Source organism: Strongylocentrotus purpuratus, unplaced genomic scaffold, assembly GCF_000002235.5.
Source record: "Strongylocentrotus purpuratus isolate Spur 01 unplaced genomic scaffold, Spur_5.0 spur5_scaffold_14, whole genome shotgun sequence".
Lineage (NCBI taxonomy): Eukaryota > Metazoa > Echinodermata > Echinoidea > Camarodonta > Strongylocentrotidae > Strongylocentrotus > Strongylocentrotus purpuratus.
This window is the reverse complement of record NW_022145599.1, coordinates 9,200,912-9,226,166: the sequence shown is the minus strand read 5'-3', so window position 1 is coordinate 9,226,166 and position 25,255 is coordinate 9,200,912. Positions and strand designations below refer to the sequence as shown.

The 25,255-nt window shown below is 37.5% G+C and overlaps 1 protein-coding gene across 2 annotated transcripts in view; it reads left to right on the top strand.

The window, feature by feature from the left end:
* The first annotated feature begins 14,249 nt into the window (after positions 1 to 14,249).
* LOC586464 (WD repeat-containing protein 90) overlaps positions 14,250 to 25,255 on the top strand; it is a 47,448-nt gene continuing 36,442 nt past the window's right edge. For both annotated transcript variants that reach the window (XM_030984143.1, XM_030984142.1), the window contains exons 1-3: positions 14,250 to 14,434; positions 23,517 to 23,614; positions 23,942 to 24,085. In XM_030984143.1, the coding sequence (XP_030840003.1) occupies positions 14,425 to 14,434; positions 23,517 to 23,614; positions 23,942 to 24,085 (252 nt within the window). In that variant the 5' untranslated portion in view covers positions 14,250 to 14,424. The remainder of the gene's footprint in view (positions 14,435 to 23,516; positions 23,615 to 23,941; positions 24,086 to 25,255) is intronic.

The following is a 25,255-nucleotide window of genomic DNA, read 5'->3' as shown; positions in this document are numbered from 1 at the left end:
AAACAAGAATAGGCCGATCTCATATATGTACATGGTAATTAAAATGCGATTGGTAACTTCTCTAATTCTGCATTTTTTAAATCATATGTTCTAACGGTTAAATGAATATGCCCATCCAAGCGTGCAAGTTCAAAACTGGATATTAATTGATGTTGGTAGAGCATAAATGTTCCTTTAAAGGTAATAATCCCATTTGCAGGCCAAGCAATGAAAAGATTAAATTCCAATGGCATTTGAAAGATAATACTAATTCAGAACTTCCCTCAAAACAAAAGGGCTTGAAAATATCTTTTAGTGGGGAAAAAACGAGCATATTAGTTGTCGAATCCACTTTAGTGATTGCAATCATTTTAGTATTTTAGTCTAGTGTTCAGACCTTTGTACCGAATGTTCGTACATTCTGTGCTGCGCAAAGATTCAATCAGTTTAATTTTGGCAATTACAAGAAGTGGGTTATTGATGTAGACAAATGTAGATGTACCCTTTACAGCTCATTTATGTATGATATTACCAAAAGCAAAACAAAAAGTCAGTCAGTCACTCAGTAGTGTCTGACAGTAAAGTCTAGAAAGTAAACGGGTTCATTGCATAATCTAAGTACTAGGACACTGCTAACGTTTAAATTTCACAGATAGGACATACGCGACATATTCATAATTCCTTGAAAGTTCTACAGAATTCAATGTTGGCTGCAAATGGGACATAGTACCTTTAATATTATATTTTATTATATTTTCTTGACGATTCATATGAAAATTTTACACCATAAAGAGTTTCCACTTTTCTTTTTTCCCTTCTTTTTGCTGAGTGTATTTGATTTGCTTGCTATGTGCATTGTCTGTTTCTTGGGGACCTCCTTGGGGACCAAGGCTTTCCATCTACTTCTATCACTTAGCACTGGTATTTTGCAATGTGACGTTGCTTCTGGTACCAGTCTGCTCAACAAACTTATCTATGTATTCGATGCGCAGTCTTCGGCCCTCTGCTTCTCTCTCCCTTCATGTCAGTTTCCTTGTTTTGTGTGGCTTCTCTTCTCACAATATGCCCAACAAACTGAAGTTGTCTTTTCTTTGTGATGAGTGTATTTACTAGGTCCAAAATCACGTGGGTACACACAACGATGCATAACCTAAGGTGTATTTGGTCAATGTAAAGTATCGTGCTGTGGTACCAAATAATAGAAATACATGTTTACCGTTACACGAGCACATTCAATAAGCGAGCTGAATGCGAATATCGAATGAATCATTATATGAATAAGTGCCAGAGTAGTAAAGGACCAGCATTAATGATAGGCTAAATTCTCAAAGGTACACCAATAGTGTAGAAAATATGAATGTTTTTTAAACCAATTTTCTCCAAGCGCATTACCCTCGTTAGAAATTGTACCAGAAATGTCAGATTTCGGACATTTTTTAGACCTTTTCCCCAAGCACCGGCCCCCAAAACACTCAAAATTGAATTCCAATAAATAGTGACAAGACTTTTAGTATTATTGTAAGCCTACATTTTTAAAAACAAGTTGTCGAAAATTTACCGATGGGGCGATGAGCTTGAGGAAATTTCCAAACATGCAAAATAAAAGGTTCTCATATTTAGAACGATGGCGACACGGTTTAGGAAAGGTTGTCGCCCCGCCCCCCCCCCCCCCCCCCCTTCCGTTATATACCAATTGTTACTATAGTTCTTATAATGGTCTATATCAAACCATGGACCTATTACGGATGGACATTCCACGTGATTCTTTCTTTGATCCAATGATAGTCGCCGCCTTCTGATTATGTGCATCTTAATGAGAACATTCAGCTGTTTTAACAATAACGACTGCGTAAGCATTTTCGGTCATTGACAAAGGAGCAGTTTCCCTCTCTTGGGTTTTGTTTGGATGGTGTGCTCTGTATAGTGCGTCTTAAATGAAAGCATCCCCAATGGGGAGCAGCAAAGATGAAAAGCAGACGATTTTGGTGATATTATAATGTATTATTACTGATTCGCAAACTTTCGCACACACATATGACCGTATAAAACAATTAGAAGGCCATGCTCTGTATCAGCCCTGTGCATTGTAACTCTGGAATATTATGAGGAAATAGGTGGAAACTGGATTTTGAATCACAACCAAAAAATCCAAAAATAACCTCTATCTGGTAATATTAACATGTTTTTCAAAATAAAATACATTTACAGTACACGGAACAACAATTTCCGATTATAAGCCAGAACTGCACATCGATTTTCCACGATTTAAGCGAGTTACTATCTTCTGCGCATGTATATATGTGTAAAATCACTATCTTGATTCTGTCCCGGCTTTTTGGCGCTGACCATGATGAGATCAAAGAGAAGAAACATGTACGGAATGTTATTGATACGACATTGACGGAGACAATCACAATAAATTCGTTAAGAAAACGATGAATGTCCATCCGTAATAGGTCCATGGTCTTAGAGGTGACAGTAAATAGCCTGAATAAACAGCAAGAACTCCTATTCAGTGGAATAATCCCTTTAAATTCAATGGGAAAATCCTTCACGGTATTCATGCCCTTTGATCTACGACATTCCACCAAAATGTATAAGAAGGACTGTTATAGAGCAAGATATTATCAGCAGAATGTACACTTTCTCAACACGTACATGCGGGCATCGCCATTTTCTTGATAACGTGACGTACTGTAGGCCTACTTAGTCGTTTACACTGAATGTTGTTACAATAATATTGTTCCCCCATATAATTAAATTTTTCACCAAATATAATTTTTTACCTTCTTAGCTATGATTTTTTTCCCCAGTGAAAAGTAAAGGTATTGTTGTTGAATTGAAAAGTCTTTCCAACTAAAGCTTCGTGCTGTTCGTGCATGATGTACAAGTTCGCCATTATCAAGAAAATGGCTGCACCCCTGTAATTCTAAAAGGCAATACATCATGCCAAGAATATCTTCATTTATCTTTTGTACACTTTTGTAATGAATATTGTGCATCAACGTGCAGGAATGCATCTCATCTTTCAGCATACCTGCACTTATTTTGGGGTGAGGTTTTCTTTGACCTCTGTTTTTCAACTCATATGTTTACTGCTTTATACTTATGATTGTGGGCCCTTTTATTATGAATGATGAATTTATATTGATGTAACCATGCCATGCATGCAACGATCGCGAATTTCCATTGCTAAGGGACAATAGATATGTCCTTTAAAAGATTATCAACCTTCTGAACTTATCTTCGCTTTGTCTCGAGGCAGTAGATAACAAGAAACTGTGTGAAGAATTCAAAGTCCAGATTAGGTGGATGAAAGCTTGCCTAATAAGTTATAAGGTAGGCCCTATAAAGAGTACATGTTTAATACATCCAAAGAATTGATCATCAACATTACTAATAAATTAGAATTTGTTCCCTAGACTGACACTGGAATTTGATAGACTATTAAGGTCATCGCTTTGAAATGCATGTAAATGGGTGGACGAGAAATTTCTGAACGAAACCCTCCTCACGATGGTTTCCAAGTCTCATGATTTTATAAGATTATAATTATAGGTGGGTCATGTTGAGAACTTTTCTTGATATTTTGGACTGTTTTGTTTCATACGAATCCTCCCCATATGAAATAAACGTTAGTTTTGATTGCATGAACAAGCCGCTTGAAATTTTGAGACAAGTAATTCGCAGATCCGATCCTCAACATTTTACTGCGTATGCGGTGGTATTTTCGCAACCATAGAAACTTCAGATCAACTTGAGGATTAAAAAACTTTTTTTTAAAGATTTAAGATTAAATGTTGTTGTCCATAGAATAATAAAAAATCTTGTATTTCAGTAATGAATTTATTTAATTCATTCATTCATTTATTGCAACATTAGTTTGGATTCTATACAAAATGAATATAAAGATGCTTTACAAGACTTTTAAATTATATTACGCAATTTGACAAAACCTAAACATAACATTAAAAAACATCAGCAATTACAACTCGGAACAAAGAGTGATATGATATGCCATTAGTTTTACTTCGCTCAAACAGTTATGAATAATCTTATCAATTCCATTTCTTTTTCCCTTTCAGAACAATTCTGTGCGTAGTGATTTGAAAAACAAGTGTAATATGATTTACAAAGTTCACAGTCAAAAAGGGAGAGACAAGAGACATTAAGAATATGAGAGAATCTGACATAATCTACAGAGCAATATAGGGGAGAAACCGAGTGAAGAGGCGAAAAGGTTTTCTGATAAGAACCAATGTGGGAGGTGGTTATTATCACAGTGGACAAATACAAAATATCACAGAAGAAAAAAATACAAAGAGCCCGAGTTTCTTGACATGAATAAGCGTTATTTGTAGTGTGAATATCCGTAAAATGGTTCGCATGTAGAGATTAATAGGCCAACCCGTAATGTCACATTATGTATAACATTATATGCCTTTGTAAAGCGCCTCGATATATACGAATTATTTCATTCACCTAATACAAATAAATGTTTCTCAATAGTCAGAATTCAAATTGCATACATATAGTTGTTGCTTAATTAGGAAAAACATTATGGATTGCCCTACCAATAACAACACGTAATAAAATATGCAATTTGCATTCTGACTATTGAAATACAATTATTCGTGACTAGTGAATGAAACAAATTATTCGTATCGAAGCACTTAAGTATAAATTTGGTTACATTACGAAAATGGCCTATTAGATGTAGCTTTATCTAACAAGAATATCCTCTGTTAATCGTTTTGATGATTAAAAAATTTCACTTAAATTGTATCATAATGTGAAAGAGGATGACATTTAAGACACACCTTTGCAAAAATCCCCCCCCCCCAAAAAAAAAAAAAAAAAAATTGTTTGAAGACAAATATTGATAAAAGAATACATATTTGGGTTTTCTGTTGTACGCAGAAAACCTAGATTGTGTTCATATAAATCTGGTTAGAATTGAGACGGAATACAGTGTTTATAATGTTACCGTAACCACTATTCCCATACTTTCAAATTAATTTTTAATTACAAACTAATCAATGATTTTTAAACTTATCACACATAGCATCCAAAATGAGAAAAAATAAAGGAGTACGTTTTTGTTATTTAAGTCAAGAGTTTCAATGTTCCTCCTTTTAATATGACACTAAAATGCGTATCATATGCATGGTTTCATCTTGTGACATACACCACATCCATCCTGAAAAAAGCAAATCCTCCACAGACATAAACGAGTATTCTCCTCCTGAAAAAATACTTTAGAAACGTAGAGTTCAATGGCAATGACAATGTTGATAAAAAGGCTGATACTTTTCTTATCTTTTCCCAATAATAAGTACGTACATCAAAATTAGAAACCTGCCCGGTATTCTGCGACAGTGTCCGCCGTAATTGTCTCTAACCATAATCTTAATCACCATCCAAAACTTGAAAGGAAACAGTAACGATCGATGACTTTTGCATAAAATCCTGTCGTCAGTATAAGCTTGCCAACTCGAGAGTCAATTTCCATCTCATCTCAAAGGTATTGTACGTTCCCACAAAATTGATGGTTCCAAGCGTTTTGATAGCCAGTATTCATTAACATTATGCCACATAAATAATCTCCTTGTGATGGATAAAACAAAGGCTTTTCCGAAGCAGGATTAATCGACGCCGGACACATGGAGCTACCCAAGACCGGAAATGGGTATTTGTGCATAGACATTGTGTTGCTCAATATTATTGTCAATTAATTGTGACAATTTGTATTCAAAGTTGCACGTGTGGCAGACGAGCGGGCCTGCAGAAAGGCGAAGAAAGCATCTGAAGTAGTCCTATGTCTCTTAAACATACCGACGATACAATTAGATCCAATAGCATCTGCAATTAGTATCGAGCTTTCCAATTTGAATAGATAAAACTTAAAATGTGCAGCGGTATCATCTTCGGACCACCGGCTCATATTCTCGTCAGTGTATAAACGAAGGTTTGAAACTGATGATTGTTAAATATCAGTGATATCAAATCAATAGCAACGTACGGACTCAACGTGAATATAGGCTTTGTCCATAATTTCAGTTCCAAAATATCGCGGGTTTTTATTTTGTTATCTCTTTTTCTATGACTGATTTCAATGTCCAAGTCGACGGGACCTCTCCAAGTCTGCCCATTAATCGAGGTTGTAACATCTCCCCTACCTTCGTCATGACACTCCCGACCAAGCAACAACCTTGTCTCTGGTCACCACTAAAAGTAACGTCTGCCATAGTCACCACATCCCAACTTGATTCCATGTCTGCATCAGTCATATTCGAAGCCGGATTGTCATTATGTTCCCTGTTCAGTTTGATTTCTGTCCCGCCTTTGTCGGTACCGCCATTATTACTGCCATCCGGCGATTGCATTTCGTCGTTGCGCAGACGATGTCGGATTACGTTGCTATCGGCGATAGCAGATGAGCGGTTTCCCGAGCTAGCTCTGTCGTATGAATGGCGTTGTCTTGTCATCAGTGGTATGCATTGCGACTCATTACATCCCGTGGCGCCACCGTGGAAATCATCTCGCGTTAAATCGCACATACTGGCAGCAACTTACAGATCTTGATGCATATTTTGATAATATTCATGCGTGCCAACAAAATTAGCTGATAAAATCCTATGCGTTGATGCTTATTGATAGCAATCTGTGCGATTTACTGTTTACGTGTGCGATTTACTGTTTACGTGTGCGATTCCGTAGTACGTGTGCAATTATGCGTGTCCTGTAAAAGCAACCCTCGGAATAACGTTGATTAGTTCCGAATCGTGCGCACGAGCACAACTGATCCAACAAATCATATTAAAGACGAAAGGTCGACTTTACATTGTCCGTCTGCAGTGACCGTGAAATTCTGCCCTTAAAGGAAACCTAAACCCAAAGAATAAGTCTTTGGGTTTAGGTTTCCTTTTTCATAATACTTACTAGGTATTATGAAAAATGAGATGTATTCCTGCCCTTTGATGTACAATATTCCTTACGAAAATGTACAAGATAAATATATATAAATGAAGATATTCCTGGCATGATGTGATGCCTTTCATCATAATAATGGTCGCAGCCATTTTCTTGAAAATGTGACGTACCTGTTGAAGTTGTACATGTATCATGCACCAAGTTAGTTAGAAAGAATTTTTAAATCAATAACGAAACCTTTACTTTTCAATAAAAAAATTAAAAAATAACTGAGATGATAGAAATTATATTAGGTGAAAAATGAATAATAGGGGCACAATTGTAACAAAATTCATTTCTAAATACTGCACTATAGGAGTTGACAAATCGATTTCATTTATGAGAAACCTTCATCCAAGAAGAGCACTAACTTATTTATGCAATTTGCGTTCTGGCAATTATAGTACAAAGGATAATAGCAGGTGAATGAAATAATTCATCACCACACATGTCTGCTAAAGAAGCATCCATAAATTTGAATACATTTACTTGATAAACGACTTCGCATGGTACGTCACATTATCAAGAAAATGGCGATGTCCATGTCGTGCTGAAAAACTGTACTTTATTTTTGTTTTATACCTCTCTGGCTCTCTCATACACTTTGGTGGGGAATCTTGTAGATTTATGGGCAATAATATAATAAATCTCTCAGAATAAGTAAAGTTATTACTTGGGGTTCGGTTTCCTTTAACATATGGTCTCGATCTGTGTTATATAAAGACGAGTATGATAAAAAGTGGCATTTTGTTAAATCACGGTCCATTTAGGCGAAGTGTTCTGTTTTGTTTCATTGATTTAAATACGGTGATAATAAAATTTACAAAACCCGCTTTCAGCTAGCTATTTTTTTAGTAAGTCTGTATACAAAAGAAGATAAAATTACCGTCAACAAAATCGACATCAATTACAAATTACATTGTGTTTTTTCAAAGATATGGTACGAATATGAACCCGACTGAAGAGGATAATTTATCAGATATTGACCCTGATGTTAACTGCCCTGTACTTGATGATCCGAATAAATTCTCTCTTTCTAGAAATTGAAATATGGAATCGAAAAAATGTAATTGTCGGAATAATTTATCGTGATCCTAGTTCAAATATAGCTGATTTTAAAGATGATGTAAATACGTGCCTTAATAAAATGTTAAATGAAAAGAAGGACATTATGGGTGACTGGAATATAAACTTACTTAACACCTCATCAAATGCAAATGTTAATAACTTCGTTAATATTATATATAACAATTCTTTTCCACACTTAATTAACAGACCGACGAGAATAACACAAGGCTCGACAACTCTTATTGACAATATATTTACAAATGTCTGTGAAAAACAAATTTCCTTTGGAATATTATATAATGATACAAGTGACCATTTACCTATATTTTTTATTACCCGTAATACAAGTTCCTATCCTAAAGCTGATGACAATATGAATTTTACTGAAAGATGTTTTAGCCAAGAAAATATTGATAGTTTTAATAAAGAGTTACTCTCATTTGATTGGATTGATATATTATCAGTACACAATATTGATGATGCATATAATAATTTCCTGAAGTATTCAAACTAATGTTTAATGGTAACTGTTTAATGGTAAAGAAGACAAATACAAGGTCTTCAGCTAAAAAACTTTGGGTAACTCAAGGATTGTTAGAATGTATTACTAGAAAGAATCGTCTACATAAATTATTTTGCCAAAAACGTACTAAATCCATTGAAATTAAATATAAGAAATATCGAAACAAATTAAATGAAATCCTAAGAACGGCTCGTAAAAATTATTATTGTGACTTGTTTACCAAGAATAAGCACAATCTTAGAAAAGTTTAGCAAATTATAAATGATTTAATGTGTAAAAAAAAAATTAAAAAACTTTCCATTATATTTTCTGAAAAATAATGTAAAAGTGTATAAAAATGAAGATATAGTAAATGAATTAAAAAAATTCTTTTCAAACATTGCTGCAAATACCTTAAAACAAATTCATCACAATTCTAGAAAACAATTTAGACACTACCTTAAAAATCCAAGTCAAACATCAATGTATTTTTATCCAACTAATGAATTAGAAATCATCAAAATTGTTAAAGAAATAAAAATAAGTTATAGCACTGGCTTTGATGATATCAGTACTTTTGTTGTAAAAAAAGTAATCCATTCCATATTAACCCCTCTAGTCCATATATTTAATTTATCTTTATGTTCAGGAGGAGTACCTAATGATCTGAAAATTGAAGGATCATTCCTATATTTAAAAAAGGCGATAAACACTTATTTTCCAATTATCGACCAATTACATTATTATCATGTTTTTCAAAAATCCTGGACAAAATTGTTTATAAAAGATTTATTTCTTATTTGGATAGAAATAAGATATTAAATAATTGTCAGTGTGGCTTCAGGGCAAGACATTCCTGTGAACATGCATTAATTGATTTAAATAACACTCTTTTAACTAATATCAATAACAGTTATCACTCATTTGGTATATTTTTAGACTTGTCAAAAGCCTTCGACCTCATAGACCATAACATACTTTTATATAAATTATCCCATCATGGTATCATGGGAGCAGTATTAGAATGGTTTCAGAGCTACTTACTTGATCGACGTAACTATACTTCATTTAATAATTATAATTCCCAGCACTCGACAGCCCAGTAAGGGGTCCCTCAAGGCTCCATACTGGGCCCGCTCCTCTTCCTTATTTATATTAATGATTTATGTACAGCATCTTCATTTTTTGATTATGTCTTATTTACAGACGATACAACTATCATTTCAACCCATAGCAACTTTTTGTTTTTGTTAGAAAAAAACAATAATGAATTATGTAAAAATGGCCGATTGGTTCGATGCTAACAAATAATTGATTGTTAATCATGAGAAAACTAATGTTATGTATTTTCGAAAACCTCATGTATCACAAAATTGTTTAGATTTTCATATAAAAATGAATGATGTTACTTTAAATTTGGTTAACTCTGTCAAATTCCTAGGATTTATAGTTGATGATAATCTTTCATTTAAGGAAGACCATTTCTGTATAAGTAATAAGATGTCAAAGAACATAGGTATATTATCTAAATTACGTAGTACCCTTACTGAAAAGCACCTATTTATGCTTTATAATTCTTTATTACTTCTCTATATTTATTATGGTAATATTACTTGGGCAAGTTGTGGCACTACTAAATTGAACCCTATACACAGACTGCAAAAAAAGGCCTTACGCATAATTATGTTCGAACTCCCCTTACTTAGGTCCTTCAAGCCCAATATTTGCAAGGTTAAACATATTGACAATTTTTGATATTCATAAAATCCAAATTGCGATCCTGATGTATTACGTGAAACATAATTTAGCACCTCTTAATTATAATGAATTTATTTCAGTATAATAACGATTACCATCAGTATAATACCCGTTCCCACTCTAAATTCCATTATCCATTAGCACTCAATCAGTCAACTCTTAATGCATTTAAATCTGTTAGTCCTCGAATATGGAATTCCCTCTCTTCTGATGTAACTTCCAGCATTAATGTTACTTCCTTTAAAACCAAACTCAAACGTTCAATAATAATTACCTATGTCAAATACACATGTAATTTCATCTCTCCTCCCTACGTTTTCTTACTTCACCTTTTCCTATTTCCCTTTGCCTGTATGTTAAGTGTTTAATGTGTTTAAAAAAAAAAAAAAAGTTAAGTTTGTTTTGTATCTCATGTTTATTGGCTTTTAGGGGCACCCTGACCATTTATACTGTATTAATAATTTTCATACATGCATGATTTGTATATTGATTTTTTTTAATTTTAAATGGTTTAATAAAACGAATTGAATTGAGTTGAACTACCCCAAAAAATACAAGTTAGGCCTATATACATGTGTTTAAGGAGGAGGAGAGAGAGAGAGATAGCATAGGTAAATAGATGAAGAAGACAAGCAGGATTAACGAATCTCGGTTTCTTTTTAAAACTCAATGGGAAGATAATTATGTTGGATCGATGCTTTTTATAAAAGCTAGTAGTTTGCTTTGCGTTCTTTAAAGGAGTTTGCCGGAAGTTATTAAATAAGACAGTGACTCGTAGTACAATGATGTTTTGGGTTTGTTTGTTTTTTCTTCAAAAATTTAGTGTGGGGTTTGGTAAGGAGAATTATCCGATCAATATTTTGTAAGAGAGTGGTGCGTTTGTTTAACTTCAATTGTAAACAAACGTGTGATCAATGCATGGAATTTTGAAATGTATAATGGTATAAACAGGCCATACTTCTTTCCGCATACCTCAAAGGCCTCAGTCATGTAGAAATACTGTAAGCATGCGTGACCACAGATTTTCCAGACACCCCCTAAACGAGGATTTCTTCTGAGGCCAAAATACACCCTAAGATGAGGATTTCGCATGGATGTTTTCATAAATTCATCTGAGGAATCGAGAGGGTTTTTGTTTATATGAGCCATTTTCACAAAAGTGTACTCCTAAAATAAATTGGGATCCCACCCATGCTGATGATCGTCGTAAACCCCGGTCGTAAAGTATGTCACATAATAATAATAATAATATTGGATTCTTATATAGCGCACGTATCGACCTTGCAAGGTCCTCAAGGCGCTCCAACATTACCCGGCTATGCTAGGCTGCCGATTTCGACGCTCACAGCATTTCAAGGAATTCCTTCCTACCGGTACCCATGTAGGTACGCAAAGAATAGCTTCGATGTGTTTTTACATTAGCAAGCTGACGTAACCGAAAGTTATAGACAACCGGCTTCCTGACTAGGGCCCCGTCTTAAAAAAACCTCGGGTCTGGATCTAGAAAAATACCCCTAAACGCGTATAGCAAAGTGTACCCTTTTCCTTGAAAATTGACGTCAGTTTTCAACCTCGCGGACCGCTTCTCTATTTTTTTTTAAAACCTTTACACGCGTTTTCTTGGTCAGGCATATATACAGACCCCTCCCAAGACGAAAATCCAATTGAATCCCTATTGAATGTCCCCATTGAATCCCAATTGGCAATTTGGAGTAAATGGAAAGTGAAACAATGGGTACCCATTGAAACCAATTGGCAATTGGTCCCCATTGAAACCAACTGGCAATTGGTTTTAATGGGAATACCCATTGTTTCACTTTCCATGTACTCCAAATTGCCAATTGGTATTGAATTGGGATTCAATGGGGCATTCAATGGGGATTCAATTGGTAAATCTATCCAGTTAGAAGAACCAGTGATAAATTACTGATACTTCATAATCGATATTGGCAACTGTCTACCAATTAGGTATATTCCAATCTCATTTACATTAACTTCATCACATAGATCATTTGAAGTGAATTCAAGAGTTACATTTACAGTGACACAGGCTCGTACACATATAATAAATATATACCTCCCCCCCCCCCCCCTTGAAAAAATCCTGCGTACGCGTCTGATATAATCGATATATAAAACGTGAATGTATTTGTAACATGATCAGACAAAATATTCTATTGGTTAATAATTTCCGAAGGAAAATAGAAATCACAAAATTGATGTGCATTGTCATAATTTGCTTAACAAATCATGATAAATTTATTTTTCTGTGACACGTGTAAAGTGATAATGAATATTCATGAGATGCCTAGATTTGTTGGTTTCTATTGGTTTCTGTTGGTTTCTATTGGTCCTATTGGTCCTATTGTTTTTTATTGGTGTTATTGGTCCTAATGGTTTCTATTGGTCCAATTGGTTTCTATTTAGCATTGGTCCTATTGATTTCAATTGGCCCTATTAGACTTTAATGGAATTTCAATTGGTTTCAATTGGACCAATAATTGAAGTCCAAATTAAGGCCAATTGGTCCAATTGAAACCAATTGGGGACCCATTAAAGTCTAATGGGGCCTAGGCCAATGGGGCCAATGGGTCCAATTTGTCCAATGGGGCCAATCTGGACCAATTGAAACCAATTGGGGACCCATTAAAGTCTAATGGGGCCTAGGCCAATGGGGCCAATGGGGCCAAGTGTCCAATGAGGCCAATCTGGACCAATTGAAACCATCTAAAGTCCTATTAAAGTCCCATTGAAATCTGTTAAAACCTATTGAGACCAATTGGAACAAATTGAAACCAATTGAAACTAATTGAAATTTCAATTGGTGTTCAATTGGATTTTCGTCTTGGGCTGGGTCGCATACTCAGAGAAGGTTTAAGGATTTTAAGGTGAAAGCTATTATGAAATTTACTTTCTTTTCCCTCCACTTGCATTGTAAAAGATTTTACAGTAAAAATTAATAATAGTGGGTTTGTTGTATATATAAAGCGCTCATGAATGTCAGACTTCAAACTCCTGGCGCTCCACAATTAGTATTCCCCGGCTTTAACATGCCTGCTCAGGTTGCTTTAATGGCGCTTTTTAAGGAATTAATTCCTGTTTTAAAAAATGGATAATAATTATTATTATAGCTCTTAAAATCTCCATATAGGCTCTTTCAATATGACGAGACAAGATTCTCCCTATACATTTATAATCTTTAATTTCATAGATTGTTTCTTTAACAATGCAATAGCATGGCAAGTTTATCTACTCTGTAATCCCATTAAGTTTATTATAATGGGCACATTATTGCGTATATTCATATAACATGATGTATACAAATCTATACAAAGTTTTTTTTTTAAATATGGAATAAAAATAGCCCTACAAGAGGAGGATTGTTTCCGATGATCCAAACAGTTTAAGTTCGATTCGTATGCCTAATTGTACGTGATGTTTATTTTCATTATTATAATTTTGAAAAATTATATTTTGCTTCAATTCCTATGATCCGAGAGGGCGGGGGGGGGGGGCTTCCCGGTAAACACAATTTGGGTATACATGTCATTACCCCTGATGTTAACTTGTCTTATTCATTTTTTAGGGGTTGCTTTTACGGCTTTTGTTTCCCCTTCACATTCGAAACTCTTGCATGGATTCACTCCCGAGTCCTTTGCCGCGACGGAAGCTTTTTTTTAACATATTCTTCCTATTTTTATTTTTATTGTTTTGTATATAATAAATAGGTCAAATCAATTTATTTTGTCATATATCAATTAGAATAAAAATATTATGTATTTGAGTCGGCCAAATATCCAATATTATTATAATGTAGGCTTATCCATATCCATTCCATTAACTTGTGTGCTGAATTGGTGTTTTTATCACAAAGTGCACTTTCGCTTCGTCACCATGCCCCCCACCCAGGGCCCCACCCACTGTAGAGGTCAGTGGCCCCACCCTGCCCCCTTGCCCTAGCCAGCCAGCCCGCGCCCGCAGAGGGCGCTTCATAAATAACAAATGGAATCGAGAAAGCGGCGAAATTCAAGCATCAGACAAAGTTCATTATTCTATTGAAACATGAAGAATCATTGTTACGGTATTTATTACTTGTGCAACTGTCTACTGTCTGAGGAATAAAGATAAACGAATCCACCGACACAATGTCAAAAAGTAAGTAACACTCGCAACTCTCTTTCGTAATTAGATTTACTTTTGAATTGAAATTAAGAGGACACTGACAAGGATGTGAATACGTGGGACGGTAGGAATGAGTAAGTGTGTCTGGACACCAGACACACTTACTCATTCCTACCGTCCCACGAATCCGGGCTAACTCGGCCCACGGGACTACTCGGCCCAGCTGGAAAAACTGGGCCGAGATGTCCCGACCTGATTAATCGATCGAGAGATACCAATGTGTATATGTTTGTGCTCTTTGTGACTTAATAATGCCCTTTCCAACCTAAATCTTTAATTGAATTGTGTTAAATGATACTAATGAAGACAATCTATGACTTATCTTTAGGTAAAATGACAAAAAAAATGACATTTCGGACAATTTACTCACAGCTCGCAATCCGCATTGCCGCACGTACATTAAATGTGCGTTGTATCTACTCGGACCACTGAAATTCGAGCAGTGTTTTTGTCGGTAAATCACTGCAAAAAAATCATTTTTATCTCGTAATCGTATGAAGGTCTATTTTTTATTCCTGACACAGATTTCATTATTGAGAAGTCGAATATAGTACATTTTAGACGAGATGGTTGATGTTTGTTCACATTCTTTCGTCCTGGCCGTAAATTAGCAGACTACTGCCTAGTGCTACCGCAGCAGCTCAGCTCAGTGTGCAGCTAGCCGTACAGCGCCGCCGGCCGGGTCGGCGGCGGAATTCACTGACTCGTGCCTGCTGCACTGCATTGCATGATTGTACTGCCAAATTTGATCGAGTGATGTGTGAGTATAACTAATCAAACTAGATCTATATCTACTGTATTATCATTATTCATTCCGAGTAGAATATCCAATTTGATTTAGTGAGTAAACTAGACCTATATCTACTGTAGCTACATCATTATCATATAGTAGATTAGTCATTCAGAGTAGAATATCCTATTAATAAAGGAATGGAATTTTTCTTTTTTCATAATCAGATAATCATATATTTTACTCCTAAAAGTTAGAGACTTGGTAAATAGCTAGATCTAACGTAAGGGCCTAGCCTATAGTACTCTAACTCTAAGCAGATTCTTCAGTGAGCTGAAGAATCGCCTTCTTATTTTTTTGGAGGGGGCTGCTTCAAAAAAATTCTACGAAAAGAAGGTATTGGCTTCAAGTTTTTTGTATAAATAATGCAGCCCCCACCACCCCCCCAAACAAACCAAAAAATCTCCTTTTTGTTCCCTTTTTCTGGGAATCAAAGAGATATATACAAAGCAAAGCAATTAAGACATGATATTGCAATGACGTGCCGGTGCATGGAGGGGCATGGGCAGAGGCGGCCCTCCGGGGGGGGGGGGGGGGGGGGGGGGGGGGGGGGGGGGGGGGGGGGGCAGGGGGGCACAGTGCCCCCCCCCCCCACTTTTTCAGATACCCCAAAAGTGCCCCTTTTTACATAGAAAAGGTGCCCCTTTAATTTTGTAAGAAGTGCCCCTTTTCCTTTGACAAGTGCCCCTATTACTTAGTAAAAGTGCCCCTTCCCCCTTTTCACCTCTGACGAGTGCCCTTTTCTATTTTTGACACGTGCCCCTTTTCCTTCGGCATGTTCCCATTTTCCTTTGCAATAAGTGTCCATTTTCCATTCTCATAAATCTTGAAATGATCTTGAATAAGTGCCCTTTTTAATCTTTTTTTCAAACATGTCCTCATTTTTATTTAATTGTTCTAACTTTGTTTATTTACTTAGGTTTTTTTTTGCCTTGTAACTTGCATATATGAAATAATACGTACCAATACCACAACACAAGGAATGGTGTGGCGTGTCATCTGTACTGGTTTCTGCATGTTACAATTTTTTTTTTGGGGGGGGGGGGCTGGGGGTTAATAGATTTATAACTGATATCTGTGTACCTGTATAAATATGTATACTATAAATAAATAATAAATAAAAAAACAAAATTGCATTACCACAACGTGGCATAAAATTAATACACGATTACACCTGCTTATATCATTTGTTATTATGAGTCTGCTTGACGTCATATTGTTGGAATTTGTATCTTGGAGTCGTAAACAAATAATGTTTATTGTTATTATGTGTGTTTTTCAAACATGTCCTCAATTTTATTTAATTGTTTTAACTTTATTTATTTAGGTTTTTTTTTTGCCTTGTAACTTGCATATATGAAATAATATGTACCAATACCACAACACAAGGAATGGTGTGGCGTGTCATCTGTACTGGTCTCTGCATGTTACAATTTTTTTGGGGGGGGGGGGCTGGGGGTTAACAGATTTATATCTGATCTTGTGTACCTGTAAATATGTACATACTATAAATAAATAATAAATAAAAGAACAAAATTGCATTACCACAACGTGGCATAAAATTAATACACGATTACACCTGCTTATCAATTGTTATTTTGAGTCAGCTTGACGTCATATTGTTGGAATTTGTATCTTGGAGTCGTAAACAAATAATGTTTATTGCTATTATGTGTGTTTTTCAAACATGTCCTCATTTTTATTTAATTGTTTTAACTTTAATTATTTAGATTTTTTTTGCCTTGTAAATTGCATATGAAATAATCATGATGTACCAATACCACAACACAAGGAATGGTGTGGCGTGTCATCTGCATGTTACAATTTTTTTTGGGGGGGGGGGGGGCTGGGGGTTAACAAATTTATATCTGATCTTGTGTACCTGTAAATATGTACATACTATAAATAAATAATGAATACAAAAATAAAATTGCATTTCCACAATGTGGCATAATACATAATGGAGACAATGTTGATGATGTAAGGGATGGAGATGATGAGAGGGATTGGTGAGGGATGGAGATGATGAGAGGAATGGAGACGATATTGATAATGAAAGGGATGGAGACAATGTGAGGGATGGAGGTGATGAGAGGGATGGAGACAATGTGAGGGATGGAGATGATGAGAGGGATGGAGACGATGTGAGGGATGGAGAATTGGAGATGATGAGAGGGATGGAGACAATTTTGATGATGTAAGGGATGAAGACGATATTGATGATTAGAGGGATGGAGACGTCTCCATCCCTCCCGTCTCCATCCCTCTCATCGTCTCAATCCCTCTCACCATCATGTCACCATCTTCATCCCTCACACTGTCTCCATCCCTCACACTGTCTCCATCCCTCACACCGTCTCCATCCCTCTCATCATCTCCATCCCTCTCATCATCTTCATTCCTCACACAGTCTCAATCCCTTACCACTCCCTCTCATCAACAGCGTCTTCATCCCTTACATCATCAACATTGTCTCCTTCCCTCTCATCACCTCCATCCCTCACCAATCCCTCTCATCATCTCCATCCCTCCCATTGTCTCCATCCCTCTCATCGTCTCCATCCCTCTCATCATCTCCATCCCTCACATTGTCTCTTTCCCTCTCATCATCTCCATCCCTCTAATCATGTCCATCCCTCTCATCATCTCCATCCCTCTCACCATCTCCATCCCTCTCATCATCTCCATCCCTCACACCATCTCCATCCCTCTCACCATCTCCATCCCTCTCATCATCTTCATCCCTCTCACCATCTCCATCCCTCTCATCATCTCCATCCCTCACACCATCTTCATCCCTCTCACCATCTCCATCCCTCTCATCATCTCCATCCCTCTCACCATCTCCATCCCTCTCATCATCTCCATCCCTCTCATCATCTCCATCCCTCTCATTGTCTCCATCCCTCTCATCATCTCCATCCCTCTAATCATGTCCATCCCTCTCATCATCTCCATCCCTCTCACCATCTCCATCCCTCTCATCATCTCCATCCCTCTCACCATCTCCATCCCTCTCACCATCTCCATCCCTCTCACCATGTCCATCCCTCTCATTGTCTCCTTCCCTCTCATTATCTCCATCCCTCACACCGTCTCCATCCCTCTCATCATCTCCATCCCTCTCATCATCTTCATTCCTCACACCGTCTCCATCCCTCACCAATCCCTGTCATCAACAGCGTCTTCATCCCTTACATCATCAACATTGTCTCCTTCCCTCTCATCACCTCCATCCCTCACCAGTCCCTCTCATCATCTCCATCCCTCCCATTGTCTCCATCCCTCTCATCGTCTCCATCCCTCTCATCATCTCCATCCCTCACATTGTCTCCATCCCTCTCATCATCTCCATCCCTCCCATTATCTCCATCCCTCTCATCATCTCCATCCCTCACCAATCCCTCTCATCATCTCCATCTCTCACATCGTCTCCATCCCTCTCATCATCTCCATCCCTCTCATCATCTCCACCCCTCTCATCATCTCCATCCCTCTCATCATCTCCATCCCTCTCATCATCTCCATCCCTCTCATCTCCATCCCTCTCATCATCTCCACCCCATGTCATGTAAATTGAAATTTAATTATGAAACTTAATTCTTTGAATGGAATATCATTTTAATTTGATTCAATTTAGGTTTTATTATTTTTGTATGTTCTTTTTGGTTACTAAATAGTAATCAATTATACTGCTTTATTGCTGATTTTTTTTTTTTTTTTTTTTTTTTGGGGGGGGGGGGGAGTGGAAATTCGTTTTGACCCACACCCCCCCCCCCCACACACACACACTTTTTCGTTTGGAGGAGGGCGAGTCCCCTGCCCTCACTTCTGGCGCCTATGATCGCAAGAATGGCTGGACTTCTGAAAAAGGGGCACCTACAAAGGGACACATCAACAATAATAAAAACCATTTTTAGATATTTGTATAAAGGCCTACGCCTTCGTCAAGATTGTGAATACATTACCACGAATGACATCAATATTTGTTTATTTCTTTACGTGGAACAACATTATTGTTTAAGCAACATACTTCGCGATTTGGTGTGATGGACTGAATATCGATTTTCGAGCAAGCGAGCTAAAAGTGTAAGGTCCCATTTGAAAAATTACATGATGAATATTAAAGACAATTTAATGAAGAAAGACTGAAAAGTTCTTTTATGTAATTATGAGTAACATTATAATTAAAACATCTGAGAAAGAAAAGTAGGCACTTATCAGAAGGGAAAAGGACATGTACAAAATGATAAGGGGGCACTTTAGGGGAACCTGAAAAAGTGGAGGCACAGTGCCCCCCCCCCCCCAACCAAGAATGCCGCCTCTGACTGTGGGCAAAAGTGCAAAACTAACCCAGAAAATCTAGAAATAAACCAAATTTCAATTTTATTTCGCGGGTCAACTGCCCCCTTCCCCATCAGTACGCCAGTGCTTCCAGTAGGCCTATCCTTCCATGAATTCCTACCATTAAAAATTATCAGAAGGGAAAAGGACATGTACAAAGGATAAGGGGGCACTTTAGGGGAACCTGGAAAAGTGGGGGCACAGTGTCCCCCCCCCCCCCAACCAAGAATGCCGCCTCTGACAAAACTAACCCAGAAAATCTAGAAATAAACCACATTCCAATTTTATTTCGCGGGTCAACTGCCCACCCCCCCCCCCCCCCCCCCCCCCCCCCCCCCCCCCTATCAGTACGCCAGTGCTTCCAGTATCCTACCATTAAAAAAATTCTGGGACAGAAAAATGCAGCTGTTATAGACCTCTAGATCAAAAGTATATTATTGTTACAAGGGAAATCAACTTTATTCTTTGTAATGACTGTGTTTTAAAAGCACGAAAATCATGAAAAATGACAATTTCATTTAAATATATATTATTGTTACAAGAGAAATCAACTTTATTCTTTGTAATGACTGTGTTTATAAAAGCACGAAAATCATGAAAAATTACAATTTCATTTCATTTTAGATCTAGAAATCATGATGGGAAAAAGTGTGGCGAGTTGTCCGAAAAGGCTGTGGCGAGTTGTCCAGGGTATTGTGGCGGGTTGTCCAGGGTATTGTGGCGGGATGTCCAGGGTATTGTGGCAGGTTGTCTTGGGGCGGGTTGTCTTTGTGGCGAGTTGTCTGGACCCCGATTCGTTGTACCGTTCTCGACTCTTTATCCTTATCTGAATTCAGTTCCGTCCCCCTTCCCGCGCAGAAGCTTTGATGTTTCATTAAATAATTAGAGAAAGAAGACGATTCGTTGTACCGTTCTCGACTCTTAATCCTTTTTTTTCCTACGTCCTCTTCCTTTATTCTTTTTTTGGGGGGGGGGGGACCGCCCCCACTGCCACCCCCCCCCCCTCCCTGGCTACGCGCCTGCCCCTCCAAAATAAAAAAAAAGAAGGCGATTCTTCAGCTCACTTCTCTTACAGTACTAGGCTAGGCCCTTACGAGAGATCTAGCTATTTATCAAGTCTTTAACTTTTAGGAGTAAAATATGATTATCTGATTATGAAAAAGAAAAATTCCATTCCTTCATTAATCGAATATTCTACTCTGAATGACTAATCTACTATATGATAATGATGTAGCTACAGTAGATATAGGTCTAGTTTACTCACTAAATCAAATTGGATATTCTACTCGGAATGAATAATGATAATACAGTAGATATAGATCTAGTTTGATTAGTTATACTCACACATCACTCGATCAAATTTGGCAGTACAATCATGCAATGCAGTGCAGCAGGCACGAGTCAGTGAATTCCGCCGCCGACCCGGCCGGCGGCGCTGTACGGCTAGCTGCACACTGAGCTGAGCTGCTGCGGTAGCACTAGGCAGTAGTCTGCTAATTTACGGCCAGGACGAAAGAATGTGAACAAACATCAACCATCTCGTCTAAAATGTACTATATTCGACTTCTCAATAATGAAATCTGTGTCAGGAATAAAAAATAGACCTTCATACGAGATAAAAATGATATTTTTGCAGTGATTTACCTACAAAAACACTGCTCGAATTTCAGTGGTCCGAGTAGATACAACGCACATTTAATGTACATGCGGATTGCGAGCTGTGAGTAAATTGTCCGAAATGTCATTTTTTTTGTCATTTTACCTAAAGATAAGTTATAGATTGTCTTCATTGGTATCATTTAACACAATTCCATTAAAGATTTAGGTTGGAAAGGGCATTATTAAGTCACAAAGAGCACAAACATATACACATTGGTATCTCTCGATCGATTAATCAGGTCGGGACATCTCGGCCCAGTTTTTCCAGCTGGGCCGAGTAGTCCCGTGGGCCGAGTTAGCCCGACTCCGTCTGGTGCATATTGCATACCGTTAATCTAATAATTAATACTAGGCCTAGGGTCTAGGTCTAGGCCTACTTAATAATAACAATACCGACCTCTTTACGATTACTTCTTAGAAAGCATTATTAGTTTGGCGCTAGGGTAAGACTAAGAGTTCCTTTTGTACCCTCTACTAGTCTAGGAGCCGGTAATCGGCTAGCCTAGACCAAATTTTCCGTCTCTTTCGTTCGTTAGCCTCTTATTGGGGTAGGGTCGGCTCTCTCTTTAGAGACCGAAACAGACTATCCCGCGAAATGTGTAGGGTTATGTGGGCAAATCAGCACACCAAACTTGCAAAACTTATCCCCGAATTACTCCTTTCACAGGATGCAAATCCGATGCATTTTATATTGTAAATTAGGTTAAAACTTAACTAGGTCTAGATCTACTTCGGTTCCACTTACCAACTTGACTGAAATAATCCGTTTAATGGTCCATTTTTAGGAAATTATGGGTCAAAATCGATATCCATGATGAAAATCTTGCAAGCCGTGTTAAACTCTCGCTGCCGGAGTCATCTAAATCAATCTCATCCCTTCTAGTCTACGCCGAAGGCAAAATGATTATGAAGGAAAAACTGTGCGCCATCTACACGTTCGTAATGGCGTTATCACAGTTTTTCCTTCATAATCGGTATAGTATAAATACCTCTTGCACATCGGCAAGTGCGTCATTTGCAAATTCACTGCGATGGAGTGAACACGGAAGTGATTCTCTTCACACACATACTTAATTCATTGCGACAGCACACATAGTTGTTTCGCAATAGACGTCTACTTATGGCTATGCAATGCATGTTAGCGCATGTGCTAAGAGAACGCGGAAGTGCAAAAAGTTGTGCGACACTGACCAATTTCGAGCTAAGTTGGAGATCTTTCCGGGGCCCTAAATCTGATTTGATTTTGAGAGTTAAGAAAAGTTATTCAGCTGCCTGATCTGTGCAAGTTTCATGGCTCATAAATAATTTTCTAAATTGTTACAGCTGTTGAAACGGCTGTCTGACCGAATACTGGGCGCGCTACCCTATTCATCAAATGTCCAAATAAAGCCTAGATCTAGCCTTCTAGCCAATCTAGGCCTAGCCCTAGCGGCACTTGTTCGGAAACCTATCCAAAATTTGACCTGTAACTCCGGCGTGGAGATACCCGACTAAAAAATACAAAAAATGAAGTAAATATTCATTAAATGTCCAAATAAAGATCATGAGTTAAAAGTCTTTTTATGTGTAGACCCTATTACCTGTTTCGTGTCAATTTTCTTGTTATTTTTGGAGTATTTTTCGGAAAAACGATGATATTAGTATAACTCTTTCTCAGGTTTCATTACAAACCGCTGCACAATACAAGTGCATACCGATGGTGGGTTGCGGGCGGGCGCGCGCCTGTGTGAAGTTATCTACCGTAATTTCGCAGATCCTCATTACGGTAGATACGTGTAACTTCACACATTCTAATTTTATTTTGGGTATGTTTTAGTAGGGTATCTCCACGCCGGAGTTACGGGTCAAATTTTGGATAGACTTCTGAATTCGCGCCATTAGTTTTACTAACAGTACACTTTTTTTGTCTTTAAACATGAAATTGATTGAAAAATCGCTGACACAATTTATATATAGACTCTAAGAGTCAAGAACTAGACCTGTAGACCTAGCCTACTAATAGTCTATAAATTACAGTTCACAAACTAACTTCTAAGTCTGACTTTCACCATGTTCACTTCATCATATGTTGTTCATAAACTTCAATCAAAATTTGTGATACAGACAGCATGTGTAAACTAAACTATCACATCATTAAATCAAAATTCTTGGGCAGCATTTGTCGCCTATGGCACAGAAAGCCTGATAGATCAAAGGACCTTCAAATTATATGAATCGGCCTAGACTAGGTTTTAATAAAATATTCAATCTTTTTGTCATCAGCATCTCTATGGCAGCATCCATATGTGAACGTCTTCAAGCATCTCAACATCGGAGAATGGAGAAAGTCTACCAAGGAGGGGGAAGTGATGTCCGTCATGGTAAGAAAGGACTTGTATCAAGTCAGTGATCAAACAGATCTGGAGACAAGACAAGTGAATAGAAAATGATTTCTCTGCTATTTAAGAGGAAGGAGTAAAAAGAGGAGGTGAAGAAGAAGAAGGTGAAGAGGAAGGAGGAGGAAGAGAAGGAGGAGGAGGAGAAGAAGAAGGATGGGGGGGGGGAGGAGGAGAAGGAGAAGAAGAAGAAGAAAATGACCGTATAACAAATTGCTTTAATAGTGTCATATGATAACTTCTTAGCCAATAGTATGCTATTTAACAGATACCCTATTTTATCGAATTGTGTTATTTAATTGTTTTGATCAGGACAAGAGCATGAAGTGCACAGTGTATAGAATCACTGGGTCCATACCAGCGGGGAATTACATCCAGCTACCAAGAACATCCTCACAGTCACTAGGTCTGACTGGGAGATTCCTCTACCTCCTCTTCAAACCAATCGCTGGCAAGGTAAGCAACGTACATGTATATATTGCAAGGTACCAAGTTCAAGCCCCAGCCACTTTACTAACATCCTTTGCCAAGACATTGTCCCTAAAAGCTTGGGGGGGGGGAGGGGGAGGGGGGGTGATCCACCCCCTCTGGCTGAGATAGCACCAAAATTACCTGGCTCATTTAGAGCTAATCTATATTTGTCATATTTGACCCAGGTGTGATAAGTGGAAAGGTGGCAAGAATATTCCTTGATTTGCCCTATTTGTGCTGGATAAAATGGTCATTGGAGCTAAAGCAATGGTGGTAATTTCCAAAGCTCTGTGGAAGCACATACATGTAGGGATACTATGATATGCACCATACAGAATAAGGCTGCGACAAGTAGTCGAAAACTTGAGCACTCGCACGAATATTCGGCCGACGCTTACCCGTGCCCGGGAGGCATCGCCGGCATGGTACCGCGGGTAAAAATGTGTCCCAGCTCAATCACTGTCAACTCACCACCCAGAAACTGGGACCAAATGTCTGGATTTCTGTTTGGACTCATCTTTGGTTTTAAAAACAGCATCGTTTACTATTATTATTATTATTAAATCGGCGCCTTTAACTGCGACTCGAAGTAAAATCGTTTGAGTTTTCGGGGACGGACTTGGGATACTTCTCCCGTAGTATGGTGGTGGCAAAAAAAATCCACAAAAATTCAACAACAAAAGCACTGTTATGCACAGCCTCAATACAGAATACTATAACTTAGTTTATATATTCATATCATTTCCTGGGAAAATTTTTACAAACAAATGTTATCATTATAAGTATTTTTTGAACAGGTTACAAAATGAGGCTGGATGCTCTCCTTATTTTCTGCAGCTACATGTGCTACACATACACACTTAATTTGGAATGAAGAGGGCTCTGTTCAAAAGACATGGATAATGCTGGAAGATCCTTGATGGGCCTCCATAAAGCCCCTGAAATAAAAAGATGTGCAGAACCATTAAAAGAAATTAACCCAATGTACAATGTACCCCGACTCATTGGTCTCTTGCATATATGTCTTTCCTTCTGACTCTATATTTTATACAATTTGTCTTTTCTTTTTTTTTTCTTTTTTTCCATTTCATTATAACAACCCTCTCCTACTTTTTGCATCTTCCATCTCCTTCTTTCCTACCCATTTCTTGACAC